Source organism: Tachyglossus aculeatus, chromosome 3 (genome assembly GCF_015852505.1).
Source record: "Tachyglossus aculeatus isolate mTacAcu1 chromosome 3, mTacAcu1.pri, whole genome shotgun sequence".
Taxonomy (NCBI): domain Eukaryota; kingdom Metazoa; phylum Chordata; class Mammalia; order Monotremata; family Tachyglossidae; genus Tachyglossus; species Tachyglossus aculeatus.
In genome coordinates, this window is record NC_052068.1 from 66,410,727 (window position 1) to 66,437,896 (window position 27,170).

Below are 27,170 nucleotides of genomic sequence, written 5' to 3' on the forward strand. Positions count from 1 at the left end.
TACAGGTGCTGTGGGGAAGGGAAGGAGGTAAGGCAGGGGGGATGGAGAGGGGGAGAGGAAGGAGGGGGCTCAGTCTGGGAAGGCCTCCTTACCATCAATAATCAATGGTACTTATTGAGCATTTGCTGTGCAGAGACCAAGTGCTAAGTATTTGGGAGAGTACGGTATATCAGAATTGGTAGGCACATTCCCTGCCCTCAGTGAGCTTCCAGTCTAGAGGGGAGCGTACTGTCTAGAGTAGTATCGCTACTACTACCAAGCTTGAGAAATGATCTCAGATCCTCCCCTTTATTTTATCTGAATTTCCCTCAGATGGTGCCCGAGTAGCCTCATCCACAGGGATTGACCTCCTGCTCCTTGATGACTTCAAGCTGGTCATTAATGATTTATCCTACCAAGTCCGACCGCCAAAGAGAGGTAAGCATCCAGTGGCTGGGTGGGAGGAGGATACGTTTAAGAAGTCACCTAAGGATTTAAAAAAATAGTTTGAAGATATTTCCTATTTAACCCCATTAATTTGGGAATGGCTGTAAATCACCTTTTGTGGAAAAAAAAATCTTCCATCAAGTTGTCAGTGAATAAAAATTCTCCTTCATTACGAAGGACCCCATTGGAAGAGGGGATAGTGGCTAACAAACTAGCTTTTGTCTGACTTTGTGCAAGGAAGCCTGCAAACAATATGTTGCACACTTCGCCACAACCTTTTCTACGTGGAATTAGGCACAGGTAAGAGAAGGAAGAGTTACAGCTCGGGTGGAAATGTAATGGCAACATGAGAAATGAGAAGGGAACAAAAACAGTCCCACAGATTAAGAACAGTTTTAAAACCAGCTTTGCCTTCATCTAGTTTGATGGGTATAACACAAAATTATGGTTTGTGGACTGATGTATGACAGCTGGTAAATATTAGACTGTGAGCCCACTGTTGGGTAGGGACTGTCTCTATATGTTGCCAACTTGTACTTCCCAAGCGCTTAGTACAGTGCTCTGCACACAGTAAGCGCTCAATAAATACGATTGATGACGATGATTACTAGAGTGACAGTAAAATAAAAGAGTGATTAATAGGGTGTAATTTCAGATCAAAAGTCTCCCTCACCATTAGGAAACCAGAGGAGACATTTTTTCGCTGGACCCCATCTCTTTCAGAAGCCCAAGTCACAGGTTGTAGTCTTTTTTGTTTTTTTGATGGCATTTGTTAAGTGCTTACTATTTGCCCGTCACTTTTCTAAGCAGTGGGGTACATACAGGATAATCAAGTTGGCCACGGTCTGTGTCTCACATGAGGCTCACAGTCCCCATTTTCCATTTGAGGTAACTGAGGCACAGAGAAATGAAGGAGTGGAGTGGAGGAGCTGGGATTAGAACCCAGGCCCTTCTGGCACACAGGCTAGTGCTCTATCCATTACGTCATGCTGCTTCTCATTAACCTTTAACTATCCCAAACGAGTGAATAAAATGAATTACCACCCAACCAGTTCTGAGTTTGAGCTCAGTCCCTTCTCCAGTTGCTGGTTCTTGGTGAGGACAGGAACATGTCACTGCTGGAGGTCAGGGCAAAACTCTTCCAGGATCTGAGAGTGCTGGGGAGCTGGTATAGCTATAATCGTATTTGTTCTAATGATTTTGACACCTGTCTACCATTTATTGAGTGCCTACTGTGTGCAGAGCACTGTATTAAGCGCTTGGGAAGTACAAGTCGGCAACATATAGAGACGGTCCCTACCCAACAACGGGCTCACAGTCTAGAATGTTTTGTTGTCTGTCTCCCCCTTCTAGACTGTGAGCCCGTTGTTGGGTAGGGACCATCTCTATATGTTGCTGACTTGTACGTCTCAAGCGCTTAGTACAGTGCTCTGCACACAGTAAGCACTCAATAAATACAATTGAATGAATGAAGGAAGGAATGATGGCCAGCCTGCCTGCTTCACCGCAGCACAGTAGACTGGGTAAGGAAGAGACGCCAACTAGACTGAGAAGGCAGTGTTGCCTACTGGAAAAACCACAGACCTGGGTCAGAAGACTTGGGTTCTAATAATCCTAGCTCCACATTCGTCTGCTGTGGGACCTGAGGCAGGTGACTTAACTTTTCTGTGCCCCAGTAACTCCATCGGTAAAATAGGGGTTAGATCCTCTTTCCTCTAACTTAGACTGTGAGCCCCATGTCGGACAGGGACTGTGCCTAGCCCAATTATCCTGCTAGCGCTTGGTACAGTGCCGGGAACATAGTAAGCACTTAACAAACAGCATTAAAAAACTAGTAGGGAGGGAAGGGTACAGGCTTCCAGTTTTTTATTACTCCCTCTGGGAAGAGGGTAAAAGTAGAATGCCTAGGTTTGGTGCATGCAAATTCCTGAAAGATGCAAGAAGCATAAAGGCGCTTTGTGTTTGTCAGCTTGCCCCTCTGTTCAAAACATTGAGATGGTTTTTCCCTGAGTTGTCCCATGAAGATGGAATGCAAATACAGGTGGGCTGGAATCACTTAGGGAATTCTGCCAGGTGATGCCTTTTTTTTTTATCCTCCCACTCCTGCTTTCCTGTGGAAACCTCTTCGTCCCCAGGCTGAACAGAAGCTGCAGGCCGCAGTTGCCGGACTTCTCTTTTTGCATTCGCCTGTGGCACTGGCTCATTTCTGTCCTGCGGGCCCCTCCTCGTTTTCTCCGTTATAGGGGGAATGGGGGGCCTGCTGGATGTGCTGCCAGGAGAGCAATGCTCATCCCTGACAGAGGGGATTCATTTTCCTGGCCCAAGTCCGGCGGAGGGAGCGTAGTTCGGGGCCAAGAATTTGGGGCTCGGCATTCTGTAGCACCAGGGTGTAGTCTCGGCTCGGGCACTCTGGACATTTAGATTTGCTATTTTCTACGCCCGAATTTCCCCAGCTGCACCCTACCTCCAACTCAGCCTCTCATGTTTTGGGGGCAAGCTCTTACCGTAGTCTAGTTGAACCCCTGGCATTATGCACAGCAAGATAACCGAAAGTCACCTTGCAAGACCACTGTCCCAAAATCTGTATTGCCTGTTCGGGAGCTGGAGTTGGGATCAGCTGCTCTAGCAGCAGATTTGCCCTCCAAGCTACACGCTGTCTCTGGCTCAAAGAGTGGTGGCCTAATAGAAACAAAGTCTAGCTAGGAAAATGAAACATAACTGCCATTTGTGAAAGGAAGCATAGTCAAATCAGCCAGAGTGGGAGCTTTTAAGTAAACCGAAGCTTTTCTTTTCCTCTTCTTTCCTTCATTTCCCCCTGGCTGCTCCTCACTTTCAGGGCCAAATAAGGTCAGGTTTATGGACGTGGGAACACACCTTCAGGACAATGTGCTGTCAGGACAAAAGCCGCTCTCATGAGCCAGCCAGGGCTCTAAGTGCTGTCTCATCAGGAAACTCTGAAATCAGACATCTCTACCCTGAGTTTCCCTCGGATCCATCACTCTGAAACTGTTCACTGGGTCTTGGCAACCGTTTTCCCGTTAAGTTCTGAAACCATTAGCTTTATTAAAACTCCAGCTACGTGGTTTTCCGAAATTGATACTCTCTTCCCGTCATTAGCGCAGCAAATGCCAAGACTGATTTCCAAAGGTAGAGAGTATGAGAGGGCAAACATTCTGAGGTAGGGGTACCCACACATCATTTAGTGTTAAGGAGAAACAGTCAAGCGTTTATTGGAACTCCTCTGTGCACAGCATGGTACTGTTTGAGAGAGCACGACAGAATTAGTAGATATGATCCATACCCTTATGGAGTTCACAGTCTAGTTGTGAAGATGGAAAAGAGAGAAGCAGCATGGTTCAGTGGAAAGAGCACGGGTTTGGGAGTCAGAGGTGATGGGTTCTAATCCCGGCTCCTCCACTTGTCAGCTGTGTGTCACTTAACTTCTCTGGGCCCCAGTTACCTCATCTGTAAAATGGGGATTAAGACTGTGAGCCCCATGTGGGACAACCTGATTACCTTGTGTCCCCCCCAGCGCTTAGAACAGTGCTTCACACATAGTAAGCACTTAACAAATGCCATTACTATCATTATTATTATTAAACGAAAAGAAATTACAGACTGGAGGAAGAAGGAAAATGGGGATAAATAGAAGAGTTTGTGCCTTTTTTTTTGCTTTTTTTTAACAGTATTCATTAAGCACTTACTGTGCAAAAGACACTGCACTGAGCACTAGGGTAGATACAAGGTAATTAGGTTGGGCACAGCCCGTGGGCCCCGTGGTCCTCACATTCTTAATTCCCATTTTACAGGTTAGGTTACAGGTTAGGTAACAGGTAACTGAGGCACAGAGAAGTGAAGTGATTTGCCCAGGGTCACCGAGAAGACAAGAGGTGGAGCCAAGATTTGAACCCCAATCCTTCCGTCTCCCAAGCCCCTATTACCAAGTATTTCCATATCACTTAACTAATAGGGTGTGAGAGGTATGTACCTATGTTCTAAGGAAGGTTGTGAATCAGTCATTCGTATTTATTGAGCACTTACTGTGTGCAGAGCACTGTATTAAACGCTTGGGAGAGTAACAGTGTATCAGACACATTCCCTGCCCAAGTGCTTAAATGATATGGAAATGTTGATGAGACAGTAGCGGAGACATAAGCCCAGAATCAACTGGGGAACGTCTTCTAGTCGGGATGTGATTGAAGATTGGCTTTGAACATGTGAATAGATTTGGTCTGACAGATTGGAAAGGGGAGAGCGTTACAGGCAGCAGGGAGGATGTGAGCAAGAGGCCAGCATCAGGAGGAATGAGAACGAGGCCTAATAAGTAGGTTGGCTTGAGGAAGGAAGAGTGTGAGCTGGAACGTAGTGGGAGAGGAGAGTGGCTAAGTAGGAGGCAGGGAGCTGATGGGGTGTTTGAAATCCAGGGGTCAAGGTGTTTCTGCTTGATGCAGGGAGTGGTGGCCATTTGGTGGCTTAGGATTCTCTGAAATGCTTCAAAATCATCATCACCATCATCAATCGTATTTATTGAGCGTTTACTGTGTGCAGAGCACTGTACTAAGCGCTTGGGAAGTACAAGTTGGCAACATCATCTTATGAAAAGTGGGGACAGCCAAACAGAGGGTATTTGGAGGTTCTGCTCAGGAGCTAATGTTCTCCGAGGAGGAGCCATGGCAACTTTGGTTGTTGGCCGCGGGTGAGTGTGTTCTAGCACCTTTTGTCCCTGGGGTGATTTCTGATGATTTCGGCAGCCCCAACTTCTCCTGCCTTTTGAGACATCTACCCAAAGAGGCTCGGCCTTGTCATTTGCTAGTTTCCCCATATTTTTCAGATGAATTGGATTATTATTCCAAACTAGGAGGTCCTTGAAGATCACTTCAAACTCACTTTTGATTCTGGCAGCAGCTTCTTTCCCATCTGGGCGAGGCTGGCTGTTTTCCAGAAGCAGTAGTATCAGTAGGAAAGGTATTGATTAAGCGCTTACTGTGCGCAGAGTGCTTTACTGTGCACTGGGAAAGAATGCACACATGGGAATTAGATGCAGTCCCTGTCCCATGGAGGGCCCGCGATTCAGGAGGTTTTGTTCCGGCTGCGTGAACCACCTGAGGGAGGCTGAGATGTCACTTTGAGATAACCGAGGTTTAAAGCCGAAAGAGATTTACGTCTGGCTGATTTCTAGCTTTACGTACCTCTGACAGAATCTTTGGGTTACTGGAAGCCCAGCGTGAACCAAAAGACGCTAGATAGCAGGGTTTGATCTTCTTGTTGTTTCGAGCATTAGAGTGTTCATGGACACTTGTCTTCAATGCTCCTGGCTACTGGGAACATTAAGAGTATAAGAAAGGCCATTGAGAATTGGAAGAATAGCAGAGATGCCACTTTTATTGGATGAGGGGCAGGACCTTGAAAACCAACACTCCTCTGAGGGCTTGAAATGTCCGCATGTCCCAGCTCTCTTTACGCTGTAAGCTCATTGTGAGAAAGGAATGCATCTGTTACAATGTTATATTGTATTCTCTCAAGTGCTTAGTATGGTGCCCTGCACACCGTAAGTGCCCAAGAAATATGATTGACTGATTGACTGGCTGGACCGCTGGTAAGCCCAGGCCAAAATCAAGTTAATCGATCAACCAATGGTATTTATTGAATGCTTACTGTGTGCAAAGCAATGTACGAAGTGCTTAGGAAGGTACAGTTCAGCAGAGTCGGTAGGCACTTTCCCTGCCCCCAAGGAGCTTTCGGTCTATGGGGGAAACAGAGATTCATCTCCTGAGCAGGGAGATTTCTCTGGTGTCTCCAGGATGGGGCTCTTTGTCTGTGCTTCAGAAGCTGGGCCAACTTTTAAAATTTGGTACTTATGTATATCCTTATTCTCTCCCATTTCCCCTGTCTAACTTATTTTCATGTCTGTCTCTCCCTATAGGCCGTAAGCTCCTTGTGGGCTGGAATCATGTGTCTTCCAGCTCTGTTGTACTCTCTGTACTTTCCCAGGGGCTTAGTACAGTGCTCTGTGCACAATAAGTGCTCAGTAAATACCATTGATTATGAAATAATAATAATAATGTATTTGTTAAGCACCTACTATGTAACGACCACTTCAAGCAGTGAGCAGATACCGGGCCCCCTCCTACCTCTCCTTATTGCTCTCCTACTATAACCTAGGCCACACATTTTGCTTCTCTGTCAGCTGTCCCTCGATCTCATCTATCCCACCACTGACTTCTCACGTACAATCTGCCTCTGGCATGGAATGCCCTCTTCGTATCTGACAGACAATTACTCTCCCCCCTTCAAAACCTTACTGAAGGCACATGCCCTTCCAAAAGGCCTCCCCGGACTCAGCCCTCATTTCCTCTTGTCCCACTGCCTTCTGTATTGTCCTGATTTATTCACCCCTCCCTCAGCCCCACAGCATTTATCAAGCAAGCAATCAATCAATAGTTTTATTGAGTGCACTTACTATGTGCAGAGCACATAGTACAAATGTACACTTATGTATATAGCCACAACTTATTCATATTAATCTCTTTCTACCCCTCTAAACTGTAAGCTAGTGGCCAAGGAATGCAGGGAAAGTCCTATTATATTGTGCTGTTGTACTTTACCAAGCACGTAGTACATTGCTTTGCGCACAATAAACGCTCATGAAATACAGCTGATTTAGATACAAGGTAATCAGTGATGTTCTCAGTCTCAAGTGGGAGCGGAACAGGTATTGAATCCCCATTTTACCAATGAGGAACTGAGGCACAGAGAAGTTAAGTGACTTGTCCAAGGTCACACAGCAGCCAAATGGCAGAGCTGGGATTAGAATGCAGGTCCTCTGAGTTCCAGGCCTGTCCTCTCTCCCCTGAGCCACGGTACTTCACTGAAGTTGCTCCTGTTGCAACTTTGCTTCCAGTGAAGCTGCCTTCAGACAGAGAAGAGGAGAAAGGAAAAAGCAACCACATTGTGGGGAAATTACAAATGCTGAGTGTAAGAAACAAGAAGTGTGTACGGTGGGGTGAGAGCAGGAGTTGGAGACATTGGGGAGAAGACGATGGAGTTGGCGGACATGATTCCCCATTCAAGGAGTTCTCAGTTTAACTGGGGAAACAGAAACTAAAATAAATTACAGGTAAGGGTGACCAACCCCAGTTTAAAGATATGCCATAAATATCGTGAGGGAGCGGAGTGTGTGGAGTGACCACCTAGTGTTTAGGGAATGAAGACCCAAATGCATAGGTCAGGTTATGAGAAGGGAAATTAGAGAGGAGAGGAGTGCTTAGCCTGGGAAGGCTTCCTGGAGGAGGTGAGATTGTAGTAGGGCTGTGAAGAGGGAGGAGAGGGATCTGCCGGATGTGATGAGGGAGGGAGTTCCCGGCTGGGAAAGGCACCGGCAAGAGGCCACTGGAGAGAGCGAGGCACCGTGAGTAGCTTGGTATTAGAAGAGCGAAATTTACAGACTGGGTTGGAGTGGGAGCAGAGCAAGCAGGAAGAGCAGGGAGAGTGCTTTGCAGCGGGCCGTCACCAGTTAGTTTCGGCTCAACGCAAAGGGGGTCTGTCTCCCCCTTTTAGACTGTGAGCCCACTGTTGGGTAGGGACTGTCTCTATACGTTGCCAATTTGTACTTCCCAAGCGCTTAGTACAGTGCACATAGTAAGCGCTCAATAAACACGATTGATTGATTGATGGGCCGCCGTTGCGATGCCCGAACCATCGGTTCTCCCTCGGGTTCAGGCCCGCTCAGCCATTCTCCTCTCTTCCGCCCAGAGCTCCTAAGCCACGAAAGCGCAGCCTCGCTGAATGACGTGAAGACCCTGGTCCAGCAGCTGTACACCACACTCTGCATCGATCAGCACCAGCTGAGCAAGGAGAAGGAGCTGTTGGAGCGGCTCGAGGAGCTCAAGGAACAGTTGGCTCCCCTGGAAAAGGTGAGAGGCCAAGGCTGCGGGAGCGCCCGTCTGATCTAAGCCAGGAGAAGCAGCGTGGCTCAGTGGAAAGACCATGGGCTTTGGAGTCAGAGGTCATGGGTTCCAATCCCGGCTCCGCCAAATGTCAGCTGTGTGATTTTGGGCAAGTCACTTCACTTCTCTGTGCCTGTTACCTCATCTGGAAAATGGGGATTAAAACTGTGAGCCCCCCAACCCCCGTGGGACAACCTGATCACCTTGTAAGCTCCCCAGTGCTTAGAACAGTGCTTTGCACATAGTAAGCACTTAACAAATACCATTAATATTATTATTATCTAATAATCATGTTACTTGTTAAGTGCTTACAACAAGCACTGTTCTAAGCACTGGGGTAGATACAAATTAACCAGGTTGGACCCAGTCCCTATCCCCCATGGGTGGATAGAGCATGGTCCTGGGAGTCTGAAGGTCATGAGTTCCAATCCCGGCTCTGCCATTTGTCTGCTGGGTGACCTTGGGCAAGTCACTTCTCTGTGCCTCAGTTACCTCATCTATAACATGGGGATTGAGACTGTGAGCACCACGTGGGACCACCTGATCACCTTGTATCCCCCTTCAGTGCTTAGAGCTGTGCTTTGCACATAGTAAGTGCTTAACAAATGGCATTATTATTATTATTATTATATAGGACAGGGACTGTGTCCAACTCAATTTGTGTGTATCCAGTAGTAAGCACTTAACAAATACCATTACTATCATTATTATTATGGTGCTCACATTCTCTTAATCCCCATTTTACAGATGAGGTAATTAAGGCCTAGAGAAGTGAAGTGACTTGCCCAAGATCACACAGCAGACATGTGGCAGAGTTGGGATTAGAACCCAGGTCCTTCTGACTCCAAGGCCCGTGCTCTATCCACTAGGCCACGCTGCTTCTCTGCCTCTGAGCATGTGCAGTCTGCAGCCCCTGTAATTAATACCTGAATTCCTCCTTCCTGCGGCTGGCTATCTGGGCTGGCTCAGTATACCACAGCTCCAAGAAGAAAAGGTGCTCAGAAGCAGGGTGGCACAGTGCATAGTGCCACCGGCCTGGGAATCAGAAGGACCTGGGTTCTAACCCCTTGTCTGCTGTGTGACCTTGGGCAAGTCACTTCCCTTCTCTGGGCCTCAGTTCCCTCATCTTCAAAATGAGGATTAAGACTGTGAGCACCATGTGGTGCATGGACTGTGCCCAGTGTGGTTAACTTGTATCTACTCCAGCACTTAGAACAGTGCCTGGCATTCAATCAATCAATCAATCAATCAATCGTATTTATTGAGCGCTTACGGTGTGCAGAGCACTGGACTAAGCGCTTGGGAAGTCCAAGTTGGCAACATATAGAGCCAGTCCCTACCCAGCAGTGGGCTCACAGTCTAAAAGGGGGAGACAGAGAACAAAACCAAACATACTAACAAAATAAAATAAATAGAATAGATATGTACAAGTAAAATAAATAAATAGAGTAATAAATATGTACAAACATATATGCATATATACAGGTGCTGTGGGGAAGGGAAGGAGGTAAGAAGGGGGGGATGGAGGGGGGACGAGGGGGAGAGGAAGGAAGGGGCTCAGTCTGGGTATTTATTAAAAGGTATTTAATAAATACCTTTTAAAAATAAGAAGGAGGTGGGAGACCAGGTAAGAGTGCCGGAGCTAATCTTTTTTGAATCGGGAGGTAGTGGTGGAGTCAATGAGGTCGTCATGCGGGTTGTACAGTTTGGAAGTACGGAGACAGTAGGCTCTGTCCGGGGAGTCCCACATGGATATGCATACCATTTCTCACTTTTACTTAGGTGATGACTTTGGATGGGGAGCGGGGCCAAGGTCACTTAAGACAAGTTCAGCATCTGTTCCAACTTTGACCTTAAGAGTGATGTGGCTCCATCCCTTGTAGTAGAGGTGGAAAGAGGCTGGTTGCAGTTAGTGAGGCTGGTTGCAGTTAGTCCTTTGTGTAAGCTTGTTATGTGCAGGGAATCTCTCTGTTCAATGTTATATTGTGCTCCCCCAAGCGCTTAGAACAATACTCTGCCCACCATAAGCGCTCAATAAAAATGATTGAATAAATGAATGAGTGAACCCGCAACTGCTTTTTGGGTTAGGCCTTGCAGTGGGAGTGTGCATGTTCCAGCAGCCCTATTTAGTTTGAATAAAATGTGCTCATCCTACCCAACCTCAAAGCAGAGAGATTTCCCCCCTCATCATCTGGGTGAAAAGCTGTTCACGAAGGAGCTGGGCGTGTCCCCACATCCCTGACCCAAACCCCAAGTTCCCCTGGCACGTCCCACCCAGAGCTCAAGGGGATGAAATGGGTCGGCTGTAGCTTTTACGCTAAAGGAACGCGTCGCTGGACTCTCCGACCTTAGGTGCGGCTGGAGATCAGCAGGAAAGCCGAGAAGAGGACGACCTTGGTGCTCTGGGGCGGGCTGGCCTACATGGCCACCCAGTTTGGCATCCTGGCCCGGCTCACCTGGTGGGAGTACTCTTGGGACATCATGGAGCCCGTCACCTACTTCATCACCTACGGAAGCGCCATGGCGATGTACGCTTACTTCGTAATGACGCGTCAGGTAAGATGCCTCCAATTTGTACTTCCCAAGCGCTTAGTACGGTGCTCTGCACATAGTAAGCGCTCAGTAAATACGATTGATGATGATGATGATGCCTCGCTGGCCTGTCTGGCCTCCCTGTGGGATCCTGGAATAGAAGACTTGGTCTCCGGCCCTCCGAGCAGGACCCGTTTCTGAGGCCGGCAGTAGCCACCCCCGGGAAAGCTGGGCCTGGACAATAAATGCCCTTTGAAGTGGCTGCCTGTCCCACTTGGAAACTCAGCCCTGGACCGTGTGCTTAAGCTAGCTAGTGGCAGAATCTGGGCCCAAATCCGGTAAGCCCTGTTTATCAAATACTGCCTGGACTCACTCTTATGCAACTTTTGGAATAGTGGGGCTGAAAGTGGAGTCCCGTCAAGTGCTTTGTGCCCCCATCATCGTGCCCAAGACTACCATCTTACCTCCTTCCCTTCCCCACAGCACCTGTATATATGTATATATGTTTGTACATATTTGTTACTCTATTTATTTTACTTGTACATATCTATTCTATTTATTTTATTTTGTTAGTACGTTTGGTTTTGTTCTCTGTCTCCCCCTTTTAGACTGTGAGCCCACTGTTGGGTAGGGACTGTCTCTATAGGTTGCCAACTTGTACTTCCCAAGCGCTTAGTACAGTGCTCTGCACACAGTAAGCGCTCAATAAATACGATTGATGATGATGATGATGATGATGGCAGTTGAGCGTCACCCAAGGTAATGTGAGTTGAGTGCCTGCTTTGTGCGGAATACTGAACTGAGTGCCTGGGAGACTCTCAGTTAATCAGTGGTACTATGGAGTGCTTCCTGAGTTCAGAGCACTGTACTAAGCATTTGGGAAAGAACAATATAGTAGAGCCAGTAATAATAATAATAGTAATAATAACAACAATAATAATAACAATAATAATAATAATAATAATAACAATGATGGTATTTGTTAAGCACTTACTGTGTGCAAAGCACTGTTCTAAGCACTGGGGAGGTTACAAGGTAATCAGGTTGACCCACGGAGAGCTCACGGTCTTAATCCCCATTTTACAGATGAGGGGACTGAGGCACAGAGAAGTGACTTGCCCAAAGTCACACAGCTGACAGTTGGCGGAGCCGGGATTTGAACCCATGACCTCTGACTCCAAAGCCCGGGCTCTTTCCACAGAGCCACGCTGCTTCTCATGTTCCCTGCCCGGAAGGAGCTTACCGCCTACAATATTCTGTAATAATAATATTTGTGGTATTCGTTAAGCGCTTACTGTGTGCCAAGCACTGTACTAGGCTCTGGGGTAGATACAGGCTAATCAGGTTGGACACAGTCCCTGGGCCCCATTGGGCTCACCGTCTTAATTCTCATTTTCCAGATGAGGTAACTGAGGCACAGAGGAAGTGAAGTGACTTGCCCAAGGTCACCCAGCAGACAAGTGGATTAGGACCCAAGTCCTTTTGACTCCGAGGCTGCTGGACTCTGGACTCCATCAGACTCTGTCCGTGCATGGGCCCCTGCCCTGCCCTGTTCACTGCAGTGGCAGGGCTCCATATTTATAATAATGATTATGGTATTTGTTAAGCGCTTACTATGCGCCAAGCACTGTACTAAGCGCTGGGGTGGATACAAGAAAATTGGATTGTACACAGTCTCTGCCCCATGTGGGGCTCATAGTCTCACTCCCCATTTTACAGATGAGGTAAATGAGGCCTAGAGAAGTTGAGCGATTTGCCCAAGGTCACCCAGAAGATAAGTGGCGGAGCCGGGATTAGAACCCATGACCTTCAGACTCCCAGGCTTGTGTTCTATCCACTATGCTATTATTAATAATAATAATAATGATGATGATGATGGTATTTGTTAAGTGCTTACTATTTGCAAAGCACTGTTCTAAGCGCTGGGGGGGAATACAAGGTGATCAGGTTGTCCCACGTTGCGCTCACAGTCTTAATCCCCATTTTCCAGATGAGGTAACTGAGGCACAGAGAGGTTAAGTGGTATTTTAGACTAGGTATTTTAGTCCTTTTAGACTGTGAGCCCACTGTTGGGTAGGGACTGTCTCTATATGTTGCCAACTTGTACTTCCCAAGCGCTTAGTCCAGTGCTCTGCACACAGTAAGCGCTCAATAAATACGATTGATTGATTGATTGATTAAGCGGCTTGCCCAAGGTCACACAGATGACAACTGGTGGAGCCGGGATTCGAACCCATGACCTCTGACTCTCAAGCCCGGGCTCTTTCCCGGGCTAGCCCGGCTTCTAGACTGTGAGCCCACTGTTGGATAGGGACCGTCTCTATGTGTTGCCACCTTGTACTTCCCAAGCGCTGAGTACAGTGCTCTGCACACAGTAAGCGCTCAATAAATACGATTGATTGATTTCCACTAAGCCGCGCTGCTTCTCTGTTCTGCTTGTCCGTGGCACCCTGCTGCTCCAGGGCACCCGTTCCTGGCACAGAACAAAGCCAAGAGTGGTTGGGCCCTCCACAGGCTCAGATGCGGAGAGGGTCCCCAGGGGGTCCCAAAGCCTCGAGTTATTTACTAAGCGCTTTACTATGTGCCAAGCACTGTTCTAAGTGCTGGGGCAGCTACAGGGTAATCAGGCCCCACATGGGATTCACAGTCTACCTAGGAAGGAGAACAGGTATGAATCCCTATTTTGCAGATGAGGGAACTGAGGCACACAGACGTGAAGCAACTTGCCCACAGTCACACAGCAGGCCCGGGACAGAGCCGGGATTAGAACCCAGGTCCTCTGACTCCAAGGCCTGTGCTCTTTCCACTGATTCCCAACCATCTAGGAGTCCAGCCTTCACCCTATCCTCTTCCCTGCCTCATCCACGGAACAGATATTTGCACTGGAGCTCTGTCTTTCCATTCATTCATTCATTCATTCAATTGTATTTGTGGAGCACTTACTCTGTGCAGAGCACTGGACTAAGCACTTGGAAGTACAAGTTGGCTACATATAGACATGGTCCCTGCCCAACAACGGGCTCACAGTCTAGAAGGGGGGACAGACAACAAAACAATACATGTGGACAGGTGTCAAGTCGTCAGAATAAATAGAATTAAAGCTAAATGCACATCATTCTGAGAGCTCACCTCCTCCAGGAGGCCTGCCCAGACTGAGCCCGCCTCCTTCCTCTCCCTCTCCTCCCCCTCCCCCCCACCTTTCCTCCTTCCCCTCCCCACAGCACCTGTATATATATTTGTACGTATTTGTAACTCTATTTTATTTGTACATATTTATTCTATTTTATTTTGTTAATATGTTTTGTTTTGTTCTCTGTCTCCCCCTTCTAGACTGTGAGCCTGCTGTTGGATAGGGACCGTCTCTATATGTTGCCAACTTGTCCTTCCCAAGCGCTTAGTCCAGTGCTCTGCACACAGTAAGCGCTCAATTAATACGATTGAATGAATGAATGAAAATAAATAGAATAGTAAATCTGTACAAGTAAAATAGAGTAATAAACCTGCACCAACATATATACAGGTGCTGTGGGGAGGGGAAGGAGGTAAGGCAGGGGTGGGTGGGGAGGGGGAGAGGAAATGGGGGCTCAGTCTGGGAAGGCCTCTTGGAGGAGGTGAGCTCTCAGCAGGGCTTTGAAGGGAGGAAGAGAGCTAGCTTGGCGGATGGGCAGAGGGAGCAGGGCATTCCAGGCCCGGGGGATGACGTGGGCCGGGGGTCGATGGTGGGACAGGCGAGAACGAGGCACAGTGAGGAGACTAGCGGTGGAGGAGCGGAGGGTGCGGGCTGGGCTGGAGGAGGAGAGAAGGGAGGTGAGGTAGGAGGGGGTGAGGTGATGCAGAGCCTTGAAGCCGAGAGGGAGGAGTTTTCACTTGATGCGTAGGTTGACTGGTAGCCACTGGAGATTTTTGAGTAGGGAAATAATGCCCACTGTTGGGTAGGGACCGTCTCTGTATGTTGCCAACTTGTACTTCCCAAGCTCTTAGTCCAGTGCTCTGCACACAGTATGCGCTCAATAAATACGATTGAATGAATGAATGAAAGTAACATGCCCCGAGCGTTTCTGCACACAGATGACCCAGGCAGCAGCGTGAAATATAGACTGAAGTGGGGAGAGACAGGAGGATGGGCGATCAGAGAGGATCCACTGTCCAGCCGCGTGAACCTCACTCACCTCGAGAACTCTCTTGAGCTCCTTTAGCTAGCTGTAGGCCGGGACCGTGCCTTCCACCTGTGTTGTCCTGTCCTCTGCCCAATGCTTCGTACAGTGCTCTGCGTACAGTAAGAGCTCAGTAAATACCGTTGATTGATTGATTATTTGGAGACTTTTCCCTGGGTTTCCTTGGGCTCTGGCCTCCGGCCGCTGCAACCACCAGCGTCTCTCTGGAGACTTGGGAGTCTGTGCCGCCATCATGTGGGGCATTATAAAATAGCATTGCCCACCTGCCTCTGGTCAATGGCTGAAAAACAGGTTGGAAATAAAATAATAATAATAATAATAATAATAATTAATAATAATAATGACATTTATTAAGCACTTACTATGTGCAAAGCACTCTTCTAAGCGCTGGGGAGGTTACAAGGTGATCAGGCTGTCCCACGCAGGGCTCACCGTCTTCATCCCCATTTTCCAGATGAGGGAACTGAGGCCCGGAGAATAATAATAATAATAATAATGATAATGATGATGGCATTCGTTAAGCGCTCACTGTGCGCAAAGCACTGTTCTAAGCGCGGAGGAGGTTACAAGGTGATCAGGTTGTCCCACTGAGGGCTCGCAGTCTTGATGGCCGTTTTACAGATGAGGGAACTGAGGCACAGAGAAGTTAATCAATCAATCAATCAATCAATTGTATTTATTGAGCGCTTACTGTGTGCAGAGCACTGGACTAAGCGCTTGGGAAGTACAAGTTGGCAACATATAGAGACAGTCCCTGCCCAACAGTGGGCTCAGTTAAGTGACACAGAGAAGTGAAGGGACTTACCCAAAGTCACAGAGTTGACAAGTGGCGGAGCCAGGATTTGAACCCAAGCCCTTGCTTTTTTCCACTGAGCTACGCTGCTTCTCAGAATCTTCCCAGGGGCCACAGGGCCCTGCCTAAATGAGCTTGGGTTAGAGCCCCCGGCCTGCCCAGCCAGGAGGGACCAGTACCAATCCCAGCCGGGTTGGAGCCAGGCTCGGGATGGGTTCCGTCTGATTTAGCCCAGTGGCATCTGTTGGTTTTCACGTGGGTAGTCCCAGGGGAGAGGGAGGGGACGGAGGGATTGAGCGTTGTCTCCAAAGGACCGGTGCATTGCTCACACCCGCTGGGGCCTGAAGGAGCCAGCCCAATCAATCAATCAATCATATTTATTGAGCGCTTACTGTGTGCAGAGCACTGTACTAAGCACTTGGGAAGTACAAGTTGGCAACATATAGAGACAGTCCCTACCCAACAGTGGGCTCACGGTCTAAAAGTACCATTCGTACCTGATCCCCCTTCCAGGGGGTGCTCAGAAGTAGAACCAGCTTGCGAGGACCTCATGTAGCGCTTAGAACAGTGCTTTGCACATAGTAAGCGCTTAACAAATGCCATCATTATTATTATTATGTATTCCGTAGTGGCTCACGGGAAAATGAGCTTTCATTCTGAGGGCAGGGGTGTGTTGTCTATGGGAGGAGGAAGAGGGAAGCCAGTTAAGGAGAAAGAAGTAAGCTAGAGGATGGGGGAGGGAAGGAAGAAGGGGGGTGAGAAGGAGGCAAGATAGAGGAAGATTGCGGTACCAACGTCCCCACTGTGGTTTTTCACACCCTCGCCAGACTCTAGAGTGCCGAGAGGGCAAATGATCCCCTGGCCACCCACCCACCTGGCGGGATTGGTCGTACGCCGGAGGTTCCCAGGGCCCGTGGTCTGGGCTTGGGGGAGTGGCACCTGTTGAAGGCTGCGGGGCCTTGGCTGTAACCCTGGAGCTCCGACCCCGAGGCTCTGAACCCTCCCTGTAGCCCCAGAGCCCCGCCGGCCCGGCCTCGGAGATCCCCCCGCACGGACTCTTGGCCTGCCTGGGCAGCCCAGGCGGGGATGAGGTGGGCGGATGGATGGTTCCCCTGTGGGACTTGGGAGGCAGGGGCAAGAAGGTCCTTTGGTCTCCCTCTGCGAACAAGTAGGAGCCCCTCAGGCTGGTGGCTCCAGCTGCCCACCCTGCCCAGAAAACTCTGGAGGTGAAGCTTATGGCTTTGTCCCTCTCGTCCTCAGGGGCTCGGCACCTTTGCTGGCAAGTCTTCTTTCAAAAATTTAGAGTTCAGACAGGCAGGACCCTGATATTCACTAAAACTGCTGGACTCAAGTGAGGTAGGGGTGGACACCGGTAGACCAATATGAGCGGATCTCACATCGGAGAAGCAGAGTGGCCTAATGGATAGAGCATGGGCCTGGGAATCAGAAGGACCTGGATTCTAATCCTGGCTCCGCCACTTGTCTGCTGTGTGACTCTGGGCAAGTCGGTTCATTTCTCTGTGCCTCGGTTACCTCATCTGGAAAATGGGGAATCAAGACTGTGAGCCCCGTGTGGGACAGGAACTGTGGCCAACCTGATCAGCTTGTATCTACCCTGGTGCTTAGTAAAGTGTCTGGCACATAGTAAGCTCTTAACAAATGCACATAGTAAGCTCTTAAAAAATGCCCCAATTATTATTATTATCATCTTGGGTTCTGTCCTCCGGGGAAGGCCAAAGCCGTGGAACCGGGAAGAGGCACCGGATACCGTGAGTAGGCCCAGAGCAGCAGGTCATTCTCGGCATTTGGGAGCCGACGTGGTCACCGACCCAGAAAGTCCGTACATGTCACTGCCGTGTGCCCACGAAGCCGAGTCCGTTTTCTCTCAGAGCGACAGGAGCTGGGGCCGACAGGTTCATTTGGCCGGTGTTTGCACATTGGTTGAAAAAGGCAGTGCGGCCCTCACTGTTTGTTCATTCAGTCGTATTTATTGAGCGCTTACTGTGTGCAGAGCACTGTATTAAGCGCATGGAAAGTACAACTCAGCAGTAGAGACAATCCCTGCCCACAATGGGCTTACAGTCTAGAAGGGGGGAGACAGACATCAAAACAAGTGAACGGGCATCAACAGCATCAATGTAAATCAATAGAATTATAGATATATGCCCATCAAAACAAGTAAACAGGCATTAATATAAATGAATAGAATTATAGATATGTACATGTATACACAAGTGCTGTGGGGCGGGGGAGCAAAGGGAGTGAGTCGGGATGGGGAAGAGGAGCTGAGGAAAAGGGTGGGGAGCGGGGGAGGACTGCAGGTCCAAGGCACGCTGTTCAATTACGCTGTTCAACTGGGCATCGACCGACAGAGTGGTTTCACAGAGGCTTCCTTTTATTTATTTATTTTTTATGGTATTTGTGAAGCGCTTACTATGTGCCAGGCACAACACTAAACGCTGGAGTAGATACAAACTAATCAGTTTGGACACAGTCCATGTCCCACTTGGGGCTCCCAGTCTTAATCCCCATTTTACAGATGAGGTAGCCGAGGCCCTGAGAAGTGAATTGACTTGCCCAAGGTCACACAAGAGACAAGTGGCAAAGCTAGGATTAGAACCCACATTCATTCGTTCAGTCAATCGTGTTTATTGAGTGTGCAGAGCGCTGTACTAAATGCTCCTTCTGAATCCCAGGTCTGGGCTCTGTCCACTAGATCACGCTGCTTCTGCACCAGGGATGATAATAATAATAATAATAATGATGGCATTTATTAAGTGCTTACTATGTGCAAAGCACTGTGGATGCTGAGGATCTCCCCTTTCCATATCCCACCTCCACCCGTCCGCTCTCCTCCCGTCCTCACCCACGGAGAGGGAGCATCACGGCCAGCCTTGTTCCCCCGTCGTCCGCACTTTCACGCCGCAGAGCCGATTGGTCCATTCACTGCCCTTTCTTCTCTCTTCAGGAGTATATCTACCCAGAGGCCAGAGACCGACAATACCTGTTATTTTTCCATAAAGGAGCCAAAAAGACACGTTTTGACCTAGAGAAATATAATCAACTCAAGGATGCGATTGCTCAGGTAATGGAAAGCTTTGCAACTCCGACCCTCGGTCGGGCTGTGTAACCACAATTCCCGGATGAATTCAAAGCAGAGAGCTTCTCGGGTTTTCGTCGTTCTCTCTCCTCTTCCCCATAAAGGATTCCGTCCGGTGGTCGGAGTGACCGTTATCACTCAAGGGCCCTTTGGGAAAGAGAGAACATGCAGTGTAAATGTTATACAGTGTAGTGTATATGTATAGACATATGTATATGTATATATGTATATATATGTGTATATGTGTAGAAGCACATAGGCAGTGTATATGTTGCCAATTTGTACTTCCCAAGCGCTTAGTACAGTGCTCTGCACACAGTAAGCGCTCAATAAATACGATTGATGATGATGATGATGATGATGTAAATAGTCTTAGCAGGAGACGGGGCTTATTACCACTAGATGCTGTTGCAATATTAGCACTTCAGAAAAAGCTGTTGTCAAGGGCTCTGGGGAAAGGCTGCTCCTTCAGAGTCAGTGATCCCATCCCAATTCTCTTTCCTTCCTTCCTGCTTCAAGTAAAAACTGTTATTGCGCTGTCAGACGCAAGCAGGAAGTAAGCATCACAGGGCCGTGAGCGCCGTTATTTTTGGAGGTGCGTGATTGATTTTTCTGGGTCCGTGTCAGAGGGTGAGCTAAATGCCCTCCGAAGCCGGGCAGCCTCGTTGGGCACCAGCCGGGCCCCGAGAGGAGCGGGTTTGTGCTCGTCTTTTAGGAGTGGCAGGAGCGCTTCCTGACCTTCCCATGAACCCCGACCTTTCTGTACCCCCGCCCAGCTGTGTTCTCTGAGTGCCACGAACCCCTGAATCTGAATGCTCTGAGCCCCAAGGCCCCAGAGGGAGCAGGGTGAGCTGTGTGTGGTGAGCCCTGCTTGAGGGCTGCAGGCTTCTGGTCACTGTACTGGGGATGGGGTGGGGCGGATGGAGATAGGAGAGAGGGGACAATGCAAAGAGGAGAGAGAGGCAGGGACACCGGGGAGGGGCCTTGCTTCCTCCTCCTCCTCCACCACCTCTGAATCAATCCATGGGATCAGTGGAAAGAGCCCGGGCTTTGGAGTCAGAGGTCATGGGTTCAAATCCCACCTCCGCCACTTGTCAGCAAGTCATTTCACTTCTCTGGGCCTCAGCTCCCTCATTTGTAAAATGGGGATTAAGACTGTGAGCCCCCCCCGTGGGACAACCTGATCACCTTGTAGAACAGTGCTTGGCACATAGTAAGCGCTTAATAAATGTCATCATCATCATTATTATTATTATTATTAATCCACGGTATTTCTTGAGTGCTTGCTTTGTGCAGAGCCCCGTCCTAAGCACTTGGAAGAGTTCAGTACGACAGAATTGGTAGACCATTCCCAGCCCACAACGAGCTTCCTGTCTAGAAGCTCCCCATCCCCTCCTGACTCCGGCTGTTCTGCCGGGCCGAGTCACTGTCCAGCAGCTACACCACACCACCACCCCCCGCCCTGCGATGGCTGTTTTGGGTGTAGCCAAGGAGCCGTGTTTCCCACTGTCCCCGAGCCCCACGTCAACAGCTGGGAGAGCTGCTTCCTCTGCAGATACGATGGTTTGCAGGCCCTGGAGAATAGGAGGGAGGAGCACAACACCTTCGGCTCTCATCCTATCCCTCCTCTTCCTCCCTTTCCTCATCCTCTCATCCTATCCCTCCTCCTCCTCCCTTTCCTCTTCCTCCTATTCTTCCTCCTCCTTTCTTTTCTCTTCCCTTCCTCCCCTCTTCCCCCAGCAGCAGCAGCAAGCAGCAGCCACCGTCATTACCACAGCTGAGAGATTCTCTCCTGCCCACCCTTGGCCAAAAGCAGAACCCTAATGGGTCCCATCTTGGCTCTTTTGGGTGACAGGAACAAAATTGAATTAGGGGAAAGCCCTGCTCATTTTGGCATATCTGACCATCGCCGGATTGTCACCAGTTACTAAAGAGTGCTGGGCCCAACGAGTGTTTATTTTTAGGCAAACTATCAATCACTCAGTGCTACTTAATTTGTGCTCACTGCAGGCAGAGCACTGTATTAAGCTTTGGGAAAGTACAGTGGACAGACCAGAAAGAGAGACAGACACTAAAATACATTACAGAATGAGGAAGGCAGAATATAAGGGTACGTACATATGTGCATGAGAAGCAGTGTGGCCTAGTGGATAGAGCACAGGCTTGGGAGTCAGAAGGACCTGGGTTCTAATCCCAGTTTCACCATTTGTCTGCTGTGGGAACTCGAGCAAGTCGCTTCACTTCTCTGTGCTTCAGTCAACTCAGCTGTAAAACGGGAATTAAGACTGAGAGCCCCGTGTGGGACAGGGACTGTGTCCACCCTGATGAGCTTGCATCAACCCCAGTGCTTTTGTACAGTGCCCGGCACATAGTAAGTGCTTGACTTACTAGAGAAGCAGCGTGGCTCAATTGAAAGAGCACGGGCTTGGGAGTCAGAGGTCATGGGTTCAAATCCCGGCTCCGCCAATTGTCAGCTGTGACCTTGGGCAAGTCACTTAACTTCTCTGTGCCTCAGTTCCCTCATCTGTAAAATGGGGATTAAGACGGTGAGCCCCCCGTGGGGGAACCTGATCACCTTGTATCCTCCCCAGCGGTTAGAACAGTGGTTTGCACATAGTAAGCGCTTAACAAATGCCATCATTATTATTATTATTAACAAATACCATTAAAAAGTCCCGTGGGCTGGGGATGAATATGAAGTGCTTAAAGGGACAGATCCAAAATGCACAGGTGATTCAAAGGGGAGGGTGAGTAGGGGAAATCGACTTTAAAGCAGTCAGTCAGCACGCCCCCCTCTCCTACCTTACCTCACTGATCTCTTATTACAGTCCAGCCCGCAAAGTTGGCTCGGCTCTTAGAGCAGTGCTTGGCACATAGTAAGCGCTTAACAAATACCATCATCATCATCATCATCTAGCACCGGCTTGCTCACTGTGCCCCAGTCTCATCTAACTCGCCACCGACCCTTTTCCCAAGTCTTCTCTGTAGCCTTGAACTTCCTCCCTTTCCATGCATGCCAGACGACCACTTTCCCCACCTTCAAAGCATTATTAAGGTCACATATCCTCCAAGAGGGCTTCCCTAGTTAAGCCCACTTTTCCCTGGTTCCCTCTTCCTTCTGTGTCATCTCTGCATCTTGGATATATGGCCTTTGGGCATTTGGTATTCACCCCTCCCTCAGCCCCAAAGCCCTTATTAAGTACATATCTGTGAACTGTGTACTATAAAAATTATTTATACTGTCTGTCTCCCCCCTAGACTCTTAAATTCATCGTGGGCAAGGAATATGTTTGCCAACTCTGTTGTACGCTCCCAAGCACTTAGTATAGTGTTCTGCATACAGTAGGAGCTTAATAAATATGATCGATTGATTGATCACATCTTGGAGGTGTGATTTTAGGAAGGCCCTGAAGATAGGAAGAGTGGTGATCTGTCATATGTGAAGAGGGAAGGAGTTCCAGGCCAGAGACAGGACGTTGGGGGCAAGACAGATGAGATTGAGGTACAGAGAGTAAGTAGGAGTCAGAGGAACGAAGTGAGCGGGTTGGGCTGTAGAAGGAGATAGGTTGAGATCAATCAATCAATCGTATTGAGCGCTTACTGTGTGCAGAGCACTGTACTAAGCGCTTGGGAAATACAAGTTGGCAACATATAGAGACAGTCCCTACCCAATAGTGGGCTCACAGTCTAAAAGGGGGAGAAGGTAGGAGTGGGTGAATGGGTGCCTTGAAGCGTATGATGAGGGGTTTTGGGTTTGATGTAGAGGTGAATAGGCAACTGTCAGAGGTTTTGGAGGAACAAAGAGCCAGGGATTGAATGGGGTTTTTGGAAAAATGATGGAGGCAGTTGGCGTGGAGCCGACTGGAGAGGAGAGAGACGTGGGGCAGGGAAGTCACTATGGAAGCTGATGCTACAGTCAAGGTAGGAGAGGAGAAGTGCTTAGATCAGTGTGGTAGCAGATTGGATGGAGAGGAAAGGGCAGATTCTAGAGATGTTAAGGTTGGCTCGAACCATTTTAGCTACGGGGAGGGTGGGGAGGGGAAGGGGGGAGTGTCCCGGTATGGCAGGAGGGGGTGATGACCCTCCGTCCCACCCCCTGATAAGAATAACTGCCAGTTGGCTCGCCCTCATCGATGCTAACCTTTCATTTGGAGTGTGGGTGTGAAAGAGGGGCAGTGACTTTATAGGAGGTGGGACCTGAGAGGAGACAGGCTTCAAAGAGTGAACAGTCCAGAAAGCCACCCTTCTGGGGCTTGTCAGCTCGGGTCTCGTCAGGGAGCCGGAATGCGCGAGGCCAAAAGCCGAGGGGACCGTCGCCCCTTGGGTGGGCACCCAGGGAAGCAGCGTGGCTTAGTGGCAAGAGCCCGGGCTTGGGAGTCAGAGGTCATGGGTTCTAATCCCTGTGCCGCCACTTCTCAGCTGTGTGACTTTGGGCAAGTCACTTCACTTCTCTGGGCCTCAGTTACCTCATCTGTAAAAAAATGGGGATGAAGACTGTGAGCCCCACATGGGACAACCTGATTACCTTGTATCTATCCCAGTGCTTAGAACAGTGCTTGGCACTAGTAAGTGCTTAACAAATACCATCATCATCATCATCCACCCACGCCCGCCTTTCTCTCTCGTCCACTGGCGGGGGAGAATAGGATCCCTTTGGGTGAAGGTGGCTCCTTTCCTGGAAAAAGTGTGGTTGCCTAGGCCCTGATTCTCACCCTTACTGTTTCTATTTTAGACAGAATTGGATCTAAAGAGGCTGAGAGACCCACTGCAGGTACACCTGCCCCTCCGGCGTATCGGCGATAAAGACTGATCAGCAAGAACCTCCGAGCCCCCGCCAGACGCAGCACCTGTTTATAACTCTTGCCTTTTGAATTAAAGCATTACAGGTGGCCGCTGGGAGGTGTGAGGGTGGAGGGTTTTTACCTTTAATTGAGAAACGAAAAAAACAAAAAGGATCTTAGGACAAAGAACGCTAAAATCTGACGATCAGGCATTGTGGAATGGAAGTTTCAAAGGGCTCGCAGAATACTGTCTTAGTCCAACATCTTGGTTTCTGGCAGAAAACGACGGACGGCTGAGGGTTGGGGGAGATGTTTCTGAAGGACCGAGGCGGGCTGGGGGTGCTTGCCCTGGTGTCTCCGCAGGGTCTGCGGCTCAGTAACCCACCGGCGTCCCACTCAACTCAGACTGTTTTTTCATTTAACTTATTTTTTGACAGACCGGTAACTAGGGTCTCCCCACGAAGCAAACCACCCAGGTCTGGGCTGGGGGAGCAGAATCTGAGCCAAGATCATTTGCCCATTGCCGATCTGGTCCGTGTAAAATTCCTGCAAGCGGGCATGTCTCCAGAGGACAGGAATTTCTGTCCCATAGGACCCCCCCCCCGACCCCTCCACCGCCTCCATTTCACTGACGGCCCCCGGCTGCTGCCACTCGGTACATGAAGCCATTCTACCTGAATCAGACACGGAATCCACTTCTGATTGATAATTAACACGTAAGACGGTTCCTTTATACCTTCTTAAACTTTGACAAATCCCAGTGCCTGGGTCTGCATCTAGGAATCAGTGGCGACGCTGCATGAGTTTTTTTACGAATCGATCTTTTCAAGATAGGGAGATGTCTCTACTCCTGCTTCCCCTTTCCCAGCCCCCCCCCACCCCACCCCACCCACGTCCCATTTCCGTGCCCCAAGTCAGGAAGGTTTAGGCTTAAGGCGTAGGTTTAGGAGGTGGACTCAGAATCATGATTTGTCTAATCAAGCAGTTTCAGAATCAGAATGATTCCACCGCTGTTCATCGGCTTGCGCGTGACTCCCCGCGAGGCTGCCCTCGGTGCCCCCGCCCGGTCCGGAGACTCCGTCGACAGACACCCGCTTTGGTCTGCTAGCCCGCGCCCCTCCCTGGGAGCCCAGGAGGCCGACTCCAGGCTAGACGGGAGGATGCGCCTCGTTCTCACTTCTGCCTTCCACCAGCTCTTCTTACCGGGTGTTTCTTCAGGGTCGTTGAAAGAACGGATCAGTCCCTCCCTCTCGCCTCCGAAATGTTCTTCTGCCCCGCGCCCCATGTGACATCCTCGTTCAGAAAGTCAGAGGCATCAGTGTCTCTCCCTATCCTGTTTGTCACTGCTGGGAGGACTGGACGGAGGGGAGGAGAAGGGCTTAGCGCACAGCTCAGTGGCTTTCTTCCATTGCACAGTTGGCTTCTCCTCACTCTGGCGAGTGGCTTTTTTTTTTTCCCCCATTCTCCTTTGGGGTGTCGTGTGTGAAACGCAAACCTGAGAGAAGGACGTGACCCGGACGGTCACCAGGTGCCTTGCAGATGCTGAAACCTGGCCAAGATTGCTGTTGCCTCTGCTACCACCACCCCTCCTCCTCCTCCTCACCCAGTGGCATGATGGAATGGACGGATGCATGTGTCTCCCTTTCACACACCTCCCCCCTCACCCCCTCACCCCTCCCCTTCCGTTTGGTCTTCCTTTTTTTAATTGTGTGGATTATTTTTAAAACGTTTTATCCTGATTGTGGGCAGGGTTTTTAAGGGGAAATAGCACAGTGTGGGAAGCAAATCCTTAGCGTGCGCATGTGAGGTGAGGGGCTGGGGGGAGGGGGGCGGGGAGGGGGGAGTAAAGTCCTTAGCAAAATGGCGGAATACTGAACACGTGTAAAATCCTGTATCATTTATGAAATATGTATAAAAGAGCAATGTACCTTCTGGAACAATAAATACCTATTCAGTTTTTGAACCGTCGGCGTCTTCATCTGCTTAAAGAAATGTTTTCCCCCTATGGGGTCAGGGATGGGTCGCTCTCCCGTGGGGAGTGTTTGCTTTGAAAACCTGTCTTGAGAGCCGCTCCTCAACGTGAAAATCGAGGCACAGTTGAACTTCACCGATATCTCGTCCGCCCCGGCTGCATCCTAGTGGTCATCATCAATCGTATTTATTGAGCGCTTACTGTGTGCAGAGCACTGTACTAAGCGCAGAGCGGTCGCGGCTTGTGACGAAGGGACAGCACGGTGCCGAAAATAGAATCCAGATGGGGGCCCTGTCCCGGATACCCTAGCGCGTTGGCAGCTTCACGTTTTCGCCCGGGGCCTGAGGGAGGTTGCCAAGAACACCATCAGGTAAGGCCCTTATACCCTTTAAGATCCTAGCACGTGCATAATAATTATGGTATTAAGCGCTTACTATGTCCCAGGCACTGTACTGAGCGCTGGGGTGGATACAAGCAAATCAGGTTGGACACCGTCCCTGTCCCAGGTGGGGCTCTCAGTTCCAATCCGCATTTTACAGATGAAGTAACTGAGGCACAGAGAAGTGAAGTGACTTGCCTAGAGTCACACAGACATAAGTATGTCATATTGTACTCTCCCAAGCACTTAGTACAGAGCTCTGCACACAGTAAGCGCTCAATAAATACGATTGAATAATGTGTGGTCTTTGTTAAGCACTTACTGGGTGCCGAGCACCGTATTAAGGTAGATAATAATAATAATAATGATGATGGTATTTGTTAAGCGCTTAGTATGTGCAAATCACTGTTCTAAGCACTGGGGGGATACAAGGTGATCAGTTTGTCCCACGTGGGGCTCACAGTCTTAATCCCCATTTTACAGATGAGGTAACTGAGGCACAGAGAAGTGACTTGCCCAGAGTCACAGCTGACAATTGGCGGAGCCTAATCGGGTCGGACGGAGTCCCCGTCCCATACGGATTCACAGTCTAAACTCCATCAAAGCCGGCATCCTTGAAAGCTAGATCTGGGCTCTCGCTCACTGGCTGTCAAATGTAATATGCTGTTAAGGGATTCTGGGCCAACGGCGCACAGCATTCTGGTTTTGCCCTACCTTGAGCATCATTCCTTAGAGGCAGCAGAACGGCGCTAGCTATTATCCAGTTTGCTCACCCTGGAGAGCTCTTGGGGAGGGGGAATTTGCTGCTGCTGCAGCCACTCCATTTATTTTCAACTTGCAATTTGGAGGCCAGGGCCTCTGGCCGCCTGTCACCCGTTAACTTGAGTCAGCCCCCCAGCCCGGATTCTGTTCCCTCCCTGTATTTATTTTCTACGGCCTTCAGCATGTGAGCCTTAAGGTTTAAGGCATCAGTTTACTGGCTCATGTGCCTGTGGCAGGTGACCAGAAACTTTTATTTTCTGTTCAGGATCTAGCGAGACGATCTGGCAGCACAGGGGAATGCTGA

General features: G+C 49.3%; 1 protein-coding gene across 1 annotated transcript in view; it reads left to right on the plus strand.

Moving 5' to 3' along the window:
• MCU (mitochondrial calcium uniporter) overlaps positions 1-25,560 on the plus strand; it is a 211,808-nt gene extending 186,248 nt beyond the window's left edge. Inside the window, exons 5-9 of the mRNA XM_038743404.1 lie at positions 313-417; positions 8,179-8,339; positions 10,725-10,928; positions 18,841-18,957; positions 23,705-25,560. Of these exons, the coding sequence (XP_038599332.1) occupies positions 313-417; positions 8,179-8,339; positions 10,725-10,928; positions 18,841-18,957; positions 23,705-23,782 (665 nt within the window). The 3' untranslated portion in view covers positions 23,783-25,560. The remainder of the gene's footprint in view (positions 1-312; positions 418-8,178; positions 8,340-10,724; positions 10,929-18,840; positions 18,958-23,704) is intronic.
• The last annotated feature ends 1,610 nt before the right edge of the window (positions 25,561-27,170 follow it).